Source organism: Epinephelus fuscoguttatus, linkage group LG7 (genome assembly GCF_011397635.1).
Source record: "Epinephelus fuscoguttatus linkage group LG7, E.fuscoguttatus.final_Chr_v1".
NCBI lineage: Eukaryota > Metazoa > Chordata > Actinopteri > Perciformes > Serranidae > Epinephelus > Epinephelus fuscoguttatus.
This window is the reverse complement of record NC_064758.1, coordinates 16,796,165-16,813,744: the sequence shown is the minus strand read 5'-3', so window position 1 is coordinate 16,813,744 and position 17,580 is coordinate 16,796,165. Positions and strand designations below refer to the sequence as shown.

General features: G+C 40.4%; 1 protein-coding gene across 2 annotated transcripts in view; it reads right to left on the bottom strand.

Moving 5' to 3' along the window:
• Positions 1-17,580, bottom strand: part of mgll (monoglyceride lipase) — a 55,183-nt gene that overhangs the window by 11,923 nt on the left and 25,680 nt on the right. For both annotated transcript variants that reach the window (XM_049580134.1, XM_049580133.1), the window contains 2 exons: positions 11,356-11,492; positions 401-511 (listed from right to left, as the gene is read on the bottom strand). In XM_049580134.1, coding sequence (XP_049436091.1) covers positions 401-511; positions 11,356-11,492 — 248 coding nt within the window. The remainder of the gene's footprint in view (positions 1-400; positions 512-11,355; positions 11,493-17,580) is intronic.

The following is a 17,580-nucleotide window of genomic DNA, read 5'->3' as shown; positions in this document are numbered from 1 at the left end:
TACAGGTAAAAGGAAAAATATGTATTTTTGATTTTGGGATGAACTGTCCTTTAAGAAAAACATTTCTTCTTGTTAAACATGCTCATAATTACAAAAGTGAGTCAGTGTTTGGCCTTGACAGTTGGACACACTTGTGTCTGTGATTCAGCAAGAGACAGCTAATGCTGCTCAAGTGGCACTTACACTGATTCTTGCCCTTGAAACACACAAAATAAAAGGTGTCAGTATTATAGTCATCACCCACAGCAGGGCTGAGTGGAGTAAGACGAAAGACTCCTGGGTTAACTGAGTACTTGACTGAATAGTAAGACTCAATTATGGAGGAAAGAGAAGAGGAAAAGAGAGAGCAAAACAGTGAAGAGCAGTGGAAAGAGTAAGTGGACGAGCGATGGTGCTGTACCTTGAACGGTGTGGCCGAGTCTGGGTTCATCTGGACCATTGGAGCTATAAGAGCCACTCCGGCAAAGTCATTGGGCCTCTCACAGGCGGTCAGGATAGAGATAGCACCACCCTAAAAAAGACAAGGCACAGAATATATTAAATATATTTGACATATTAAAGTCTTCTATTGTTTAAAGTCAATGGAATGATTTATTAAAGATTTATACTTTATACATTTATACTTCTGCGTCAAATCAATGCCGTACCTACACCATGTTTATTTTTTTGTAAGCTGGTATCATTTCCCTCAGTGGAAACAAAGCTTTTACTCACTTTACTTTCACAGATAAGAAACAATAAATTATGAAGACAATAAAGCCTCCACAAAATAGCATTTTATGAGTTATAATGGAACCGAATTTTGTAATGTTACCTTTGTTAAATGTTGCTGTTGTCCCTGGCTTCATATGAGTAGAGGAAAAGTCTGCTAGCTGCTAGGCTAATTCATACAATGTAAAATGCCATAGGCTTGTGCTAAAAACATTAGCATGTTGTATTTGTGGGGAAAATGTGTCCAAATGCTACATGCGTAGGCTACAGCATAGGGTCTGCTGCACAAGTATAAATCCCCCTTTAGAATAACAATCTGAGCCTGTCAGTGGTAAAAACAAGCACATTTAGTGGATGTAAACCCCAAGTGGTTACATAGCAGCCCGTTTTGTGGCTACCGGCTACAGCAGTCCTGCTCAATTCCAAATCAAACCTACCCTTTAAAACTAGAAGTCGCAGGCAGCCTTTCAGTTAATTGGTTCATAGTACACAAAGTAGGTCTACATATTTTTGCATGATAGGAATTTATCTGACACAGAGCAGCCTGAGATAAGGGCAATACTAGAATGGAGAACATGTTCCAATGAGAGGAAGATGATATGAGCTTCTCCTTCAGTCTGTAATAGAAGACAGGGACAGGGAGTGTCTTTTGTGCAAAGTAGGTGAGAGGTTCTGATGCGGGGAGCAGTGGGAAAACTCCTCAGAGGTCAAGACGAGCATAAAACAATCCATCTTTTGTTTAGGCAGTCGTGAATTTCCACCCAGTTCTTTTGTTGCTGCTGCTCTACACAGACTGGGAGAAAGATGCTAGTGAGAACCCACCGCCCGTAGGGCAAAACGTGCACTGTGTAGCTGCAGCGAACAGCAGCACGAGGCCACACCTTGGCACCCATGCTGACATTTGGGATTGTGATTTAAATCCTGTGATGTAGGGCCATGATAATTAGCAGCTCGGTGGCGGCCAAGACTCAAATCAATTCGCCATGGTTCACTTTGTCGTGGTCTCTCTCCGCATATGCAACAAGTGCAAGTGTCTGCGTGGGTGCACACAGACAGACACACACATGAGCACGGCGATTCTGCATGGGTGAATCTGTCCCTCTCTCCGTCTCTGTCTCTGGAGACTAATTGGCTTCAACTTTGTTTATGTGAGCGTTCTTTGTCACTTGTGTGAATATTCATCAGGCTGGGGCCAATGACAGGCTCACTTCACGAAAAGAGGCACCAAAAGACAAAACATTTCCCACCAGAAAATCTCACTTTCTAAAGCACACAGGCACACACTCACTCGCTGCATATGCCCACACAAACACACACACACACAGTCAGAAGAAGAGGCTGCCTAGCTCCATCTCTTGTTTCTCCCCCTTATACTCGTATTCCAACAGACTATTAAAGACAAGCTTACACTGCAATGTCCATGTGTAAACACCAGGACGCACACACACACAAACCTGGGCTGCACAATATATCGTTTTTTAAAATCGTCATTGTGATGTCAAATTGTGCAATAATCACATTGTGAAAGACTGTGATACTGCACTTTTAGTATAGTACTAACATACTCAATTACATTTTGTCTGTAGGTGTATTTTGCCTGATACACACCATATGGCCAATCAGACAGACAGAGCCCTTGCCATCAGGCATCGTCTGTCAAAGACTTCAATGACTGGTGTCAACAGAATAGCCGACATGCTTTCATTAACCTCAAGTTCTGAACCTGAGGAAGTTAGTTAGCCCAGCAAAACATCAGGACATTCAAATATTTTAGCATACTTGTTCTACATGTTAGTTCAAATGTCCTAAAACAGCTACCAGTACATGATTACATTAGGTTTTAGTATAATATTAACTCTCACTGGGAGGAACTTAAACAGCTGTAGGTAGTAAAAGCAAAGTCACAGCCAGGGTGAGGGGCAGTAACTGCACCTGCTGAGGTAACATCCTCCTGACAGCCAACTCTGACATCACCCCAAGTCACTCACTGGCCCTCTCATATGTCGACTGCCATTTCTGGCTTCTTCCCTTGTCGTTTCAGACAAACCTTGATGGAACGGCCCACTTTTCAAGATCTCTAAGGCTTTCCAACGAGCTCACGATTCATCATCTGATGAAAAGTCATGGAAACTTGTTGTTGGAACAATACAGTGACTTTGGCAGCTTGATTACACAACAGTTCAGCTCAATATCTCAATGGGAGCAGTAGCGGTAGTCTTTCTCAATAGGACCGGTAGAAAAGTGGAAGTAAGTCTCTACTGCCTTTGCTTACTTCTGCTCGAGGAACACACAGCTTAAAAAGCCCCTAATTTGCAGACAGGAGAGACAGCGTGGTAAAAGAACAGTTACTGTGCAAGTCTGAGTCAAGAACTCAGTAGACTTTACTATCTATTTATCTACTGGAAAAAATATCATTATCATGATACTGAAAAATGTTATCGCATATCGCATATTCACAGAAAAATTTTACATTCGAATGCTGAAATTGCCCCTGGATGATTTTAGCATCCTGAACTGGTTGATCAGCTCAACACATCGAATTCCGGTCAATTATAACAAGATGACGCAATGTAATTTGGTACAGAAGCCCATTCTGGGTCATGCCCTTACACACAAGAGGCAAACACACACACACACACACAGACACTGTACATTTTGTCAGTGGGCTTCAGTGATAGAGAGTGCGAGATAAGTGTGAATAGGGAAGAGACAGAGACAGAGAGAGAAAGAGAAAGAGAAAGAGAGAGTGCGGATTGGGACAGAGAAGCTCTTTAAAAAGCCGACTAGAGGCCTCCCTACGCATTCTCTCTCTGAACTTTGGTTGAGAGGATGAATACTTGTATTGTATGCCTGTCTGCTGACAGTGGGTGGACTTGAACTGTCAAAAATTCCCTGAGGAGCGAACATTCTGACATCATATGGACTATACAGCTAGCATACTGGCATTGCAAGGTCTAACGTTGTCAGTTTCCCCATAACAGTCAGGAGACACCAAGAAGCCTTTTTGTTAAACAGCAGTACGTTCAATAAAAATCCAAAGACTTGGATTCAATGCTCTCCGATTAAACAACGTGAAGCTATTCACTTAAAGTAAACACTGATGAACAGGACAGAGTGGGAGAGTGACGAGGTTACACACAAAAATGGTGTGATAAAAAACAAAGAAAAAAGTGAAATATTGTATAGTGTGAGAAGAAACTGAGGGAGTAATTTATACAGAGAGAAATGGAGGGTTCACAAGTTGAATGAATACATTGAAGGCCCTAAACAGTGACAAAGCATTACATAAAACTCTGGCACCAAGGAAGTAGGACAAATGAGGCTCGGCCAGAAGCACTAAGAAGGAGAGAGATGAGGAAGAGTGAGGAGCCAGAGCTGAAGGCATTTGTCAGCACTCCCATGGGCGGCTACGGCACTGGCAAACTGTTCAAACAGCTTAAACAAATAAGATTCAGAGGAAACTGTAAGATAGAGATAGTCAGTGTGGTGTATCAGAAACAGAAACTACAAATGTGTATTGGCAATTTATTTTGTCAGTTTTAATCATTTCACATTTTTATTCCCTTATTTATGTTCATGTGTTTTGTGAGAACTGATTCTTCTTTTGGAGATGATAACTTTTCACATCAGCTCGCAGCACTTTCAAAATGTTATATTTTAATAATTCACTTGTTTTATTGCAGGAGAATTTTTAACAAGACTACAAATTTACAGTCAATTTGCATGGGAAATTGGAATTTCTACATTTCCACATGGAAATTGGAACTTGAATGTGCCCTGAAGACCAATTTACAACTTGGAAAGTTCAAGAAATCTCACCATCCAAACCTGAAAATCCAATATGGCTCCTCTGTGCATCAACAGCAGTGAAAGCTGTAGTAATATACTGTTTATGAGAACTTTTGTCTTGTTTATGTCTCATTAAAACAGGCATACACACAGTCCTGTCCAACTTGTGACATGTTGCTACAGTATATAGTGCACAATGCAGCGCCATACATTGAATTAACTGGTATTGCTAACAATAGCTAACCTGGTTTGAACTGGTAGCTGACAACATCTTGGTTGAAAGGTGATCAACTTGGGTGTGATGTCATTCCCAGCTCCGACCTCTGACTTTCGAGGTAAATGAAATGCATACATGCCATGTTGGGATGCTAACATGCTCACAATAACAATGCTAACACGCTGATGTTAAACAGGAATAGGATGTATGTGATACTACTTCCTGTTTACTACATAGTGCACTATATTTACTATTTGCCGTTTTGAGTAATAATTACATATATCCACTGTACAGTGCCCTCAAAAAATTCCACAGTAGTTAGCAGTGTCAATGGCATGTACACTACTAACTACTAACAATACTGCAATGCAAATGTTTGGTCATTTGTACTGTCAATATGAGTCATATTAACTGATTAAATTTTACTTTGGACCACAGTAGTGGGCTGACCAACAGACATTAGTCCAGCCAATAGCCTTTCTAAAAATAATATAATGCTAAAGAACCCCACTTAAGTATACATTTATCGGAGGAGTGTTGGATATCTTTCTTCACTAAATCACACCACACTGTGGCTGGACTCTGCCGCTAACTGACTGGTAAATCCACAGTCTCCTCAGGATGTTATCATTAGAGCATCATCTCTGCACATACTGTAGAATCCACAGGGTGTTTGTTTGTGTTGGTCGTGTAGTTTTTGCGTCATGCTGGCCCCGTTAAACAAAGATTCATACAAGCGGAGCAGCTGAGGAAAACACTAAAAGAAACAGGATGAGGAGTCACAACACCGGGAAGCTGGGAAATGAAGCCTGTAAAAACACACTGACTGAAGGTTTGAATTGGGTTGGGTTTCCCAAACTTTAGGTCTGGGTTTTATTTGTTTCCAAGGAAAGGAGAGAAGAGGAGATGAAAAGGAAGAAATGCTATAAAAGAGGAAGGATAGGGAGGATAAAATGAAGTAGGACAAAAGGAGGATAAAGAAAGAAAATGAGAAAGTTAAAGCAAAACAATTGAAAGGGGAACTGTGGAGGAAAGGGAAGACACGAAATGAAGCAGGTGATGATAGGACAGGTGGACTGGCTTACATAACAGCACAAAACAATCGTCTGACGAAATGACACAGATGGAGAGATGGAGAGAACCAAGAGAAAGGAGGGAAGAGGGGATGAGAAAAAGACGAGTGGAGAAGGAAGAAATGAGGAAGGTGGTGCTGTACTGTGACTTCGGTCAGCTCTGCCTTAGTATTTACAGACTCTGATGTCTAAACAGCTCAGCCTCCATCTGGGATCCTGCAGTTTAATTTACACAAAACTATTTGCGTCTGCTCTTCTGGAACCTCAGATTGTTTTGAACGCAGCATCAGTCTTTATATAAATACAGCGCTGCTGTACAGTAAAGAATGAGCCATAAAAGGTTTGCAAAAACAGACTCAAATTTAATGCGAGTGTCTTCAGTGGAAGACAGTTTTATGTAAAACACTCAGCCTACAGGCTCCACAGCAGATAACAATATTTGGGTAGTAAAAACAATGTTAAACAGAGGATTGGAGCACTGAATCCAAACAAAAGACGTTCAGTCGTGATAGCAAACAGCCTCATACACACACTAATCATAAAATGATGTGGTGAATCCATTAAGCACTCATGTTTTTCTCACTTTCTAATAAGCCATTAATTCTGCATACACAGATGACAACAAAGTCAATGATGAAATCTAATGGGGTTCTCTCTTTACAAGTCTGAGAGTGAAAGTGTTAGTGAGTCATTATTAAATGGTTCTGACAGAGATGATTTTCATACAGAAATAGTTTGGTGATTGGTATGATTGCATGCATTCTTCCAATTTGAACATGTTTGTAGGGGTTTGAGAAAACGGGAATATCTTTAATTCTTGTGATTACATGATCATGAATTTCTGCAGGGACTGACAAGCTATTAAACAATGGATCTTGTTCCAGATGCTCTGCAGCTCTTTCCAAACAGGTAACAGGTCTTCCCAAACGTACTCTCATACAACCATTTGTATGATGTCTTACAAAAACACACAGTTCATATAATATCTTATGAATTAGCACCCCTTAGGCCAGGTTTAGAAAGAGCATCATGGTTTGGCATTGTAACGTGACATGAACTCAACACTGACTTTTAGTCTCACACAGCATGAACAGCAGTCTCCTGGGTCAAAGTCCTATGTTTGTTGGGTTACATTTCAGTAAAGTGTCATGGTTGGGCGTGACGATGCGACATCATGTATGCGTGTAACTAAAATCAATTCACACTTGACTTTTGGTTTCAAATAGGGCATGAACCCCAGTCTCCTGGGTTAAAGTCTTGTGTTTGTTTGACCTGTCTGCCATCCAGACTGCCTCCCTACGTGGACTTTGCTCTTTATATTACCTGCCTTCAGTGCTCCAGTCATATGATGGATGACAGCTTGTAGTGTATAGGTCACATGATCACAGCCTCCTTCCTCATGATTACATGAGTTATACAACTTATAGTGCATTACTTTTTGTAGGTATAAGTATGAACAGTGCATGAGAACAGCCTTTCCTAAAAATTAATTTAAAAAGCTAACTATAAGTAAAAGCTAATGTTGTGCTGAGGGAGTACACACACCATGGAAAGGCCACATTTGCTCTTATTAATGACTTATTACTGTCCTGAAGTATTAATTAAGTATTTATTAACATTAATAAAGCCACTTAACATGATAAACCTTGTATAAATTATGCTTTAATAGACTGAGTTACTTTGAAATTAAAAGCTGGACGTATGGAACGTATAAAGGATCCAGTCTGTGAAAGTGTGCTAGAGGCCCAGTTTGTGAGATTTGGGGGAATCTTTTGGCAGAAATAGTATCTAATATTTATAACTATGTTTTCATTTATTTATAATCACCTGAGAAAAAGAATCGCTGTGTTTTTGTTACTCTAGAATGAGTTGTTTACATCTACATACAGAGTGGGTCCTCTTCTACAGAGTTCGCCATGTTGTTTCTACAGCAGCCCAGAATGGACAAACCAAACGCTGGCTCTAGAGAGGGCCATTCATGTTTTCATGTGTCATGGTGGATCTCCTACAACCTTGACAGATGAGAGAAGTTTCCCTGGTTGCAATCTGCAACCTCACTGCTTGATGACACTAAATCCTACACACTACACCTTTAAATACTTTTCCACTAGCTATATATATATTTGCAAACAATGTAGATCTCGTTTTTCCTCAAAGCTCGTCATATCTGCCTAAAAAACCCTTTTGTTTTTCTGGAATCCAACAAGCCCACTGAATCGCTGCTGTGCAGCGAGATAACAAGGCTCTGTGCGTCTCATGGCAGAACAGTTCTGTAATGAATTTGCATTCATCCTCTGTGTTCTCTGCTTGAAAAGTCTCTTCCAGCTGTGAGCAAAAATATTAAAAAACTGTATTTGTGTTTGTCCTGAAATGCCTCTGACTTACGCAGGTGGTGCAGACTACACTCTGTTCAGAGAAGCTCTTGTTTTGTGTACAGTGAAGTTAGCATCTTCCTTATACAACATGAGATACTGCACTCTAGATATAACTGCACACATCAAAACATTTGTGTGTTCTGTATGAATACAGAATCTGAGCAGCTTGTTCATCTGACACAAATGATTAAATGTGAGTACAAGCTGACTGGACTTGAGAGTAATCATTTATTACATAACTCATCAATACCGTTTGTGTTCTGTTAGCTGTACTAAGAGTTAGTGGGTCACTGAGCACAACAGTGAGAGAGGCTGTGCTGTTGAATGCAGCTCTGTGAAAAACTGAATAAACTTATCGGTTAATAGTTCCCTGGCCAGCGTTGATGTTTTTTGTGTCCAGGCGTTGTAATTGTAATTTTTCTCAATGAAAATTCTGGTTGGACTCTGTGTCTGTATATTTCATAAAGCCATATTTTAGACTCTTCAAAGTCTGTTTGATGCAGTCTGCACTGAATTTAACACAATTTTAATTCCCTATATTAAACTCTGTTAAAGCAAATGGGAAATTAATAATTCATTAGATATGGGTTTGTAATTGTAACTGTTTTGTTCCATGTTAAAACATGTTTACTGCACAAAACAGCATGCAGCACCTAACATGTAGCTGAATATTACATTTAAAGGCACAGTAGTTCAGTGATTAGCACTATGTGGAGTTTGCATGAGCTCCTCATGTCAGCATGGGTTTTCTCCAGGTTCTCCAGCTTCCTCCCACAGTGCAAAGACATGCAGGATAACTGGTGACTCTAAATTGTCTGTAGGCGGAGCTCTCTGTCTCTGTATGTCAGACCTGTCCAGGATGTACCCTGCCTCTCCCTCAGTGACACCTGGGCTCCAGCACCTCCCATGACAAGTAGTTGCAGATAATGGATGAATGAATAAATTGAATGAATGAATGAATGAATGAATGAATTACCGTATGGAGGCAGAGTCAGGAGGCCATTAGCTTAGCTTAGCATTAAGACTGGAAATAGAGGGAAACAGCTAGCCTGACTCACCCTAAAGTTCAAAATCCATATATATATATACTGACTGTAAAAACACAATTTATGATTTAAAAAGGAGTGATGTGTTGAAAATATTTTTTGAAGAAAACAATGCTTCTGTGCTAAGTTCATCTGGCTGTAGTGCTGGTTGCCTGGCAACCTCACTGTGGTGAAAATAGAGAATGTGAAGTTGACGTCACTTTGTGTTAAATTGTTTTGGATGGGGGATCCTCTTATGAGGATCACGCTGTGTTACCAGTGCCTACTACAGTGATCAAGCAGCTAATTGGACAAACTAATTAATCTCAACAACATAGAACCATGTGACTTGTCAACACATGGTTGAATAACAAACTACGATGCACTTCCTCTATTCACATACCGTGAACAATCTTGTTTCTGGACTGAGAGCATAGACCTTAATAACAGAGATAACAGAGAGTAACAGAGTGCAGTTCTCAGAAGATGGCACCCCTGTCCCACATGTGGTGATGTACCATCACATTTTCTATAGCCTACCCAAGACAGTCACTGCTACTGTTGTTCAAGCAGAGATAGTTACAATAATTCTGATAACTGATTAATTGTTTAAGGGCCAAAACACTTGCTTGTAAGGATCTGGTGCTTTTGTCTGTTTATATCTTTGGAAATTTATTATATTGAAGTTTTGGAATGTTAGACGTACAAAACCAGTTAGCTATTTGAAGATGATACCTTTGGCTGTGATAAATTTGGTAAATAGGTTCGAAATTTTGTAAAATATGGTTATGGTTCAGTGAGAAGACACACATTAAATATACAACAACACCTAACAACCTATTAGCTTAGCTTAGCACAAAGACTGTAAACAGGGAAGAACTGCTAGCCTTGCGCTTTGCGTAGTAACAATCCACTTACCAGCACATGTAAAGCTCTCTAGTTAGCATGTGCTTCAGAGATGCTGGTTGGTGGATTTTATAACCACTGCACATTGTCAGGCTAGCTTCTCCAGTCATTGTGCTAAGCTAAGCTAGCCAGCTGCAGGTACAAATTTATGGGAGTGATGTTGATCTTCTTGTGTAACTCAGAGAGCAAATAAGTGTAGTGCCCAAAATGTAAGACTAAACTAAATAATGAATCAATTCATTGAAAAATAATCAATAGAATCTAAAAATTATACTATATTATTCCCACTGAAGAAAACATTTATGTACATAGAAAACATTAGGACATCTACTGCTGTATTTCCCATAGTTTGTACTCTTGGAAGCCTGAAATTGAGGATAAAGGTGAACACACAGTATCGATACATAAGGTCACTAGAGCATTACATTACAGGACATGACACATTATCTAGACTCCTGGACTGGCACACTGTCTGTTCTCCGTCAACAAAAACACCCACATTGCCCTTGAGCAGGTCACTGAACCTGCAACTGCTCTGTTGGAGTTTTTCAGTGACCAGCAGCAGCAGCAGCAGCTGCTGCAGGCTGTGCAGAATCTGTGTCACTGTGTAAAAGGTAAGTTTAGTGAGAAGAGCCAACTTAGCAAACCTTCACTGAACTGTTTCCCTGCAGGTGGAGGTGAAATCTGTTCCTTGTACAGAAATGATTTGTGTGGTGCTTCTGTCCAAGCCAAACTAAAGAAAATATTATTAAAAGCAGGGTGTCAAAGCATTTCACTGCATGGAACTGCCAGTAATATTAAAACCCCCTGATTCTATTGTTATTCTGCCGTCACATTTCATGCAGAACACCATGCTCTCTGGTTTTTCATGGCTGACTATTTTGGGACATGAACCACTTCATACTGAAAGAAGAGCGTGTGCCATTTTTTCCATTTGAATATCACGATGTCGAAGAAAACCTCTCAACACTGATCTCAGTATTTTTCTTTCCTGTGCTTGAACCAGGCTTGCCCTTCAATTTCATGCAGCTGTCTCTCTGTGAGTCTGAGTCGAGCACACTGTACCGAGAGCTCTGAAACAATATAATGTCATTTCACACCAAACAAAACAAACAAACCCAGACGGCAGCCAACGTTTCAGTATCCTCAGAGCTATTATTTGAAAAACAATAATGTGATTAAAATAAAAACATAACCCAAAGACTGACCCACAATTTAAACTGCAATTACAGCAAAATACAGCATGGGGAGTATCCTACCATGGAGTGACCCACAATGAAGATGGGCAGGTCTGGGTGGCGGGACTTCATCAGGTCAACGTGCTGCAGGGAGTCTCTGATATAAACCTGGAAGTCTTTGATGTTCATCCTTTCTCCTTCACTCTGACCATGGCCAACTGTGTAGAGAGAGAGGGAAGCAGAGGAAAATACTGGTGTGAGGAAACTGATACTGCTGCAAGATATTTATTGAGACCTTTTTAATACCTCCAAATTGAAAAAGAAAACAATACTTGTGGCAAACACTTCTTCTTTTCCAGGGTTAAAGTGAGAATCACAGTCACTTACTTAGCAGGCTGTCATGAAATTATCACAGCTCAGAGATACAAAATAAAAAGACAACATGCAGACTAAACAAAAATGCAAATGAACACCTTACTTAGACTTGCAGAGACAGACAGTGTGAGACATTTGTACCCCATTTTAGATCTTGACATGGGAACACAGGGGACATGTCCCCCTCAGTATGCAGAACATGTGCATTTGTCCCCACCAATAGAAACACTATTATTTTGATGAAATTAAATACATTTATACCATTAATTAATGCAGAAAAGGCACATATTGGTGCATAAACTTTTCAAGAATGCAGGAAGTTTGACACTAAAAATTTTCTAGCAAAGAACCCCTGTTTGATATGTGTCCCCTTCAGTGTTGAAATGAAACCTATGCCCTTGGATCTTCGTTTGGATTGACTGCAACTCTTGGTGCATTCCATTTACATTGGTAAGTTGAAATTTCCGAGTTCCTAGATGGAAATTTTAAGTGGAACGCCCACTGAAGTTGGATTTCCAACTCAGGAGTCGGAGGAGCCTCAGCAACCCTGACCTCAAAATCAAACATGGCTGCTCTGAGCATCAACAGAAGTGAAACCTGCAGTAATATACAGCTTATTAGCACTGTCTTGCTCGTATCTCATTAAATAATTCGTACACACAGCACTGTCCAACTTCTGTCTGGATGTGTTGCTACAGTGTTTGCATGAGGAAAATACAGCATAATTCTTTGTTACCAACTGATAATGCTAACAATGGCTAACCTGGCTTGAACTGGTTATTGCTAATAACAACTTGGCAGCGTCCAGGGCTGAAAAATGAAGCCAACACATAAGTGCCAAAAACAGCCACTTGAGGCTGGCCCTTGAAGCCAGTCAGTTTTGATTAACCCCTACGTTAAAATGTCAAACTTTACAGCAGAAATAAACATGTTGACAGCGAGGCACAAAAAATGGTTTTAGACTCTAGAGCTAATTTCGGGGGGTAAATTTGTATATAACTCACACATTTACAGCTTAAAGTAAAACATAATTAGTACGAGCTGCAGCTTCTCAGTGAGATCAATCCCTCCTCCACAGCTACACCCTCTCGCCCAAATACATTCAGTTCTTCAGGCTTCAAAACATGAGTCCACAAACCAATTTGTGACGCCACAGCAGCTGTGTTCATTACTTTTATAGTCTGTGTTTTTGATTTGTTGTACTTGACTGCGGTCAACTTGAGTGTGATGTCATTCCCAGCTCCAACCTCCGACATCCGGTCTAAAGGAGCAAGGCACGATCAAATAAGGGAATTGGCATGTACACCTGGATTAGGGTGAGAGCAAGAAGGAAGGGAGAGAAAAAAGTGGGATAGAGGACAGATAAAGGGGTAAGGAAAAGAAAGGAAGACGAAGGAAAAGTGAAGTCAAGAGAAAATGGAGGGAAAGTAGAAGTGAAGGAGGAGGGGTGAGAGGAGGAGAGACAGACAAGAAGAGACAGAGACAGGAGAGAGAAATTTGACTGACAGATGGAGAGGAGGAATAAATATGAATATGCATGTGTGTGTGCATATATAGATTGTGTGTGTGTGTGTCTTCTCATCGAGCTCTCTGCAGCAGTGGGTGAGAGGTGAGGCAGGTTGCCATGGCGACCATTGAACCAATAACACCGCCGAGCTCCTAAACATTCACATGTGCAGCTCACACCTTCCCGCTCTCGCTCTGTAATCTTAAGTGCGTGTGTGTATTTATAAACACTGTGTATGTGCTCCGTATATGCGAGGATGTCTTGATGCTATATGTTTTTTCTCCTCGTCAATACTGAAGCGATCATCGCAGCGTGTGGAAATCAATATCCAGTGAGTGATGGAGCACTGCAAACTTCAGATCGATGCCCATTGTGTCCCCTCCCACGTCGGATCAATGACCTCACACTCTACTGAGTCCGCATCTTTTGTTATTACTCGAACACACAGAGATGTTCACACATGAGCACACTTCATACAGCTTACACATAGAGACACATAAACACTGCAGAACCCCCCTCCCCCACTGCTGTACAACATGCAAACAGTCCTGATATGACTGTTTATAGCTGTGACCAGCAGCTCTGTAGTTCGATGTACTGATTGGTTGGGCAGGCGGTCAGTCGGTCAGCCAACATTTTTTGCTCCAGGATGCTGTAATTGGGCATGGAGGTCACAGCTATTGCAAATTCACACTAGGAGTCTCTAGGTAATGACTCAGTTGGATTTCAGGGTTGATGATAACTACGGCTGGGTGATATGGAGAAATTCAAATACAATGGCATTTTTGACCAAATACCCTTATGTTGATATTGCAACGATATTGAAGGGTTGGCTATTGGTGCTTTCACGAAATATTTGCACAATGAGATTTCTGATAAATAATCATCAGTAATGTGGATATAATGACTAAGTGGGTGAAGACAAATGATAGAACAGTCTGGTGAGTTCAGAAACCTACATCACTTTACTGCAAGTCAGCCTGAAACCACAAAAAGACAACACTTTCGATAGCCTAAATTTGAGACAGTATCTAGTCTCAAATCACATTAACGATATCGATATATTCCCCAGCCCTAATTATGACACAGTGACAGTCTAGTTGACTCATCATATATGCATCGGGAGTAAGATTAATTCTGGTAACATACAAGTGGGCTGATACATTAGAAAAAGGTGAATAATTGATTTTTAACCAGACCATATCCAGAGCAACAGACCAAATCCTAGAAGCATAAAGGAGTAACCATGGGTGCCCACTGTCGAGTTGTAATAAAGATTTACATGGTATAAGAGAATGTGGTCAGCAAGTCATGATTATTTTCATTTATGTTAAATCTTTGATTATTTTTTCATTAAAGGTCCAGTATGTAGTATTTAGTGGCATCTAGTGGCGAGGTTGTAGATTGCTACCAACTGAAACATCTCCTGTGTGTCAAACATGTAGGAGAACTGCGTTGGCTGATGCGAAAACGCGAATGGCCCTATCTGAGGCCAGTTTTTGGTTTGTCCATTCTAGGCTATGGTGAAACAACATGGCCGATTTTGTGGAAAAGGACCCGCTTCATATATAGATCCAAATGGCTCATTTTAAGGTAGCAAAAACATGATTCTTATTTTCAGGTGATTAGAAACTAATGAAAACACAGTTATGAATACTGTATTCCATATCTGCCAATAGATTCCCCTAAATCCTTATTCTCTAAAATATCACCAAGTTGTCATTTTAGACTAAGATGACACCTTCAAAATGTATACAAAAAAGATATATGACCCCTATTTAGTACTTACAAGTAATATGTAAACACTGACTAATGGTTTCTAACACACTATAATATAGTTGTAAGTAGATTAAAGTGTTTATTAATGTATTTGTCAACAATTATAACTCCTCTGGCAACTATCTATGGAATGATAATATAGTAAAACACAGCTGTAATAATGTGAAACATTTAGAGTCTGTGTAATGTGACGCTATGGGATGCTGACAAACATTTTAATGGATATGAGTTTCATGATTTTTCAAGTACTCTGCAATTGTAATGGTACAAATGATGGCTGTTTTATGGTGTGTGCAGTGTCATCTCTCACTGAAATAAACTCAATCAAACAACGAAAAAACGAATATTTCTGTCCTGATAATGGCCTGCTGAGGAAGCTCTTTCTAATCCAGTCAGAGTTGTAGGAAAAACAATCTTTGCACAGAGTGATGAATTCAGAAACTCCGCAAGCACCGATCTAATTAATTGTCAAAATTCCATTATTTTCCTACAATATATTGAGAGAACAAACATGATTTGAGCATCACCAGGCAGCATTAGTCTGGTCCTGTCTTCTGTTATCTGTGCCTCTCACAAACAACCCATCATGAATATTCACTGCTTGATTATGAAATGTCTGCCTCAATATGAGGGGTTTTTTTGCACATCAAGGGATATGCATACACCTCTGTATCCACATTCTATGACAGCCAAAATGTTTCATGTGTTTCAGCTGTAAGGTTGGTGTTTTGCTGTTGAATTTTAAGTTGGTTAACCACCATGCCATATTTGGAGGTTGCTCTCTGATAAATACACTGAACAAAACTATAAACACAACACTTCTGTCAAAGACCTTTTCCCTGCACACAGGAGGCTTATCTCTGTGAAATGTTGTTCACAAATTTGCTAAATAATAACATAATCCATAATCCATCCACCTGACAGGTGGCATATTAAGATGCTGACTAAATAGCATGATGATTACACAGTTGTGCCTGGGGGCTGGTAGCAATTAAAGGCCACTCTAAAATATGCAGTTTGATGACACAACAAAATGCCACAGTTGTCACAAGTTTTGAGGGAGCGTGCCGTTGGCATGCTGACTGCAGGCACCCATGAACTGAATGTCCATTTCACTACCATATGCCGTCTTCAGTGTCATTTCCATTAATTTGGCAGTACATCCAGCCACTCTAGTGAGCCAGCCCAGGACCTCCACATCCAGCTTCTTCTCCTGCAAGATCATCTGAGACCAGATACAGATATGAAGATGCTGGATCTGAAAGTCATGTGCTCATATGGCTACATGTGGTCTGTAGATGTCAGGATGGTTGGATGTACTGCCAAATTCCTGGAAATGACTTTGGAGATGGCTCATGGTAGCGAAATGAACATTTATTTGACAGGCAGTAGCTCTGGTGGACATTCCTGCAGTCAGCATGCCAGTGGCATGCTCCCTCAAAACTTGTGACATCTGTGGCGCTGTGTTGTGTAATCAAACTGCACATTTCAGAGTGGCCTTTTATTGTGACCAGCCCAAAGCACACCTGTGTAGTAATCATGCTGTTTGTTCAGCATTTTGATATGCCACACCTGTCAGCTGGATGGTGGGAAAAAATGAGAGAAACAAGTCTTTGGTGGGCATAAAAAAGTCTTACATCTTTAACCTAAACCTGTAAAAGCAAAAGTGTTGCTTTTATATTTTTGTTCAGTGTAGCTGCATTGTGTGACTGATGGAACAAACCTCCAGTCTGTGGCAGTGAAAGGAAAAGACCTAAAGCCCTATAATTAGAAAGAAACACATGAGAGACAGAAGAAAGTGTGACAGAGGAAGAATAAGTGAAAGATTTCAACTGCTGAACTCATCAGGGGCTGCCCGAGGCATGTGTGCATGTGTGAGTGTGTGTGTATCTGTGAGCGATAGATAGATGGAAAACTAGTGTCTACAGGGACTTGTTCCAGTTCAGTATTTTCCATTTAACCGTGTGACATTTTACAGTGAGTCACTGAATAAACTGCTCCTGTGTGAGCAGCCTCAGTCATCCACATCATTCACATCCCCGCCAGCTCTTTATTGAGACGTCTACCTCTGTAAATATTTCCACATTTACAGCTGGGACTTTATTTCTTTATTGCCCTCTGTCGCTCTGTTGCTCCTGTTTGTCTGTCGATGATTTTTACTGAACACACATGCTGCTGTTATTTTAGTGTGGCACTGCTGCACTGTCACATGAGTTCACACATTCCTGCTGTATCTAAGACCAGTACAGCTGAACAGTGCTGCATAAGAGCACCTAGGTGGAGGAATGTCTCAGAATCAAGATGACACTGCCATTGAGATGACACGACCTGATTACTATGTACCACCAAGCTAACACTTTCTTCATGCATGTTTATGCCTTCCTTTCTTTCTGTGTAACCAGTATTGCATTCTGAGCCCATTTCACATTCAAAGTGAACATATAGTTGGGAAAACAGCCAACGGTGAATCATGGGGAGGTTTTGTTAGTTATATCAGTTGAAAAAAAAATCATGCTGGTCATCTTCGCTAATCTGCACTAAACACAAAGTACAGCTGAGGATGATGGGATTGTCTTTAGTTTTGCAAATATTTGAAAATAAAGTTAAGTATTTTGGTTATTACAATTTACCCTGAGGTGGGCATG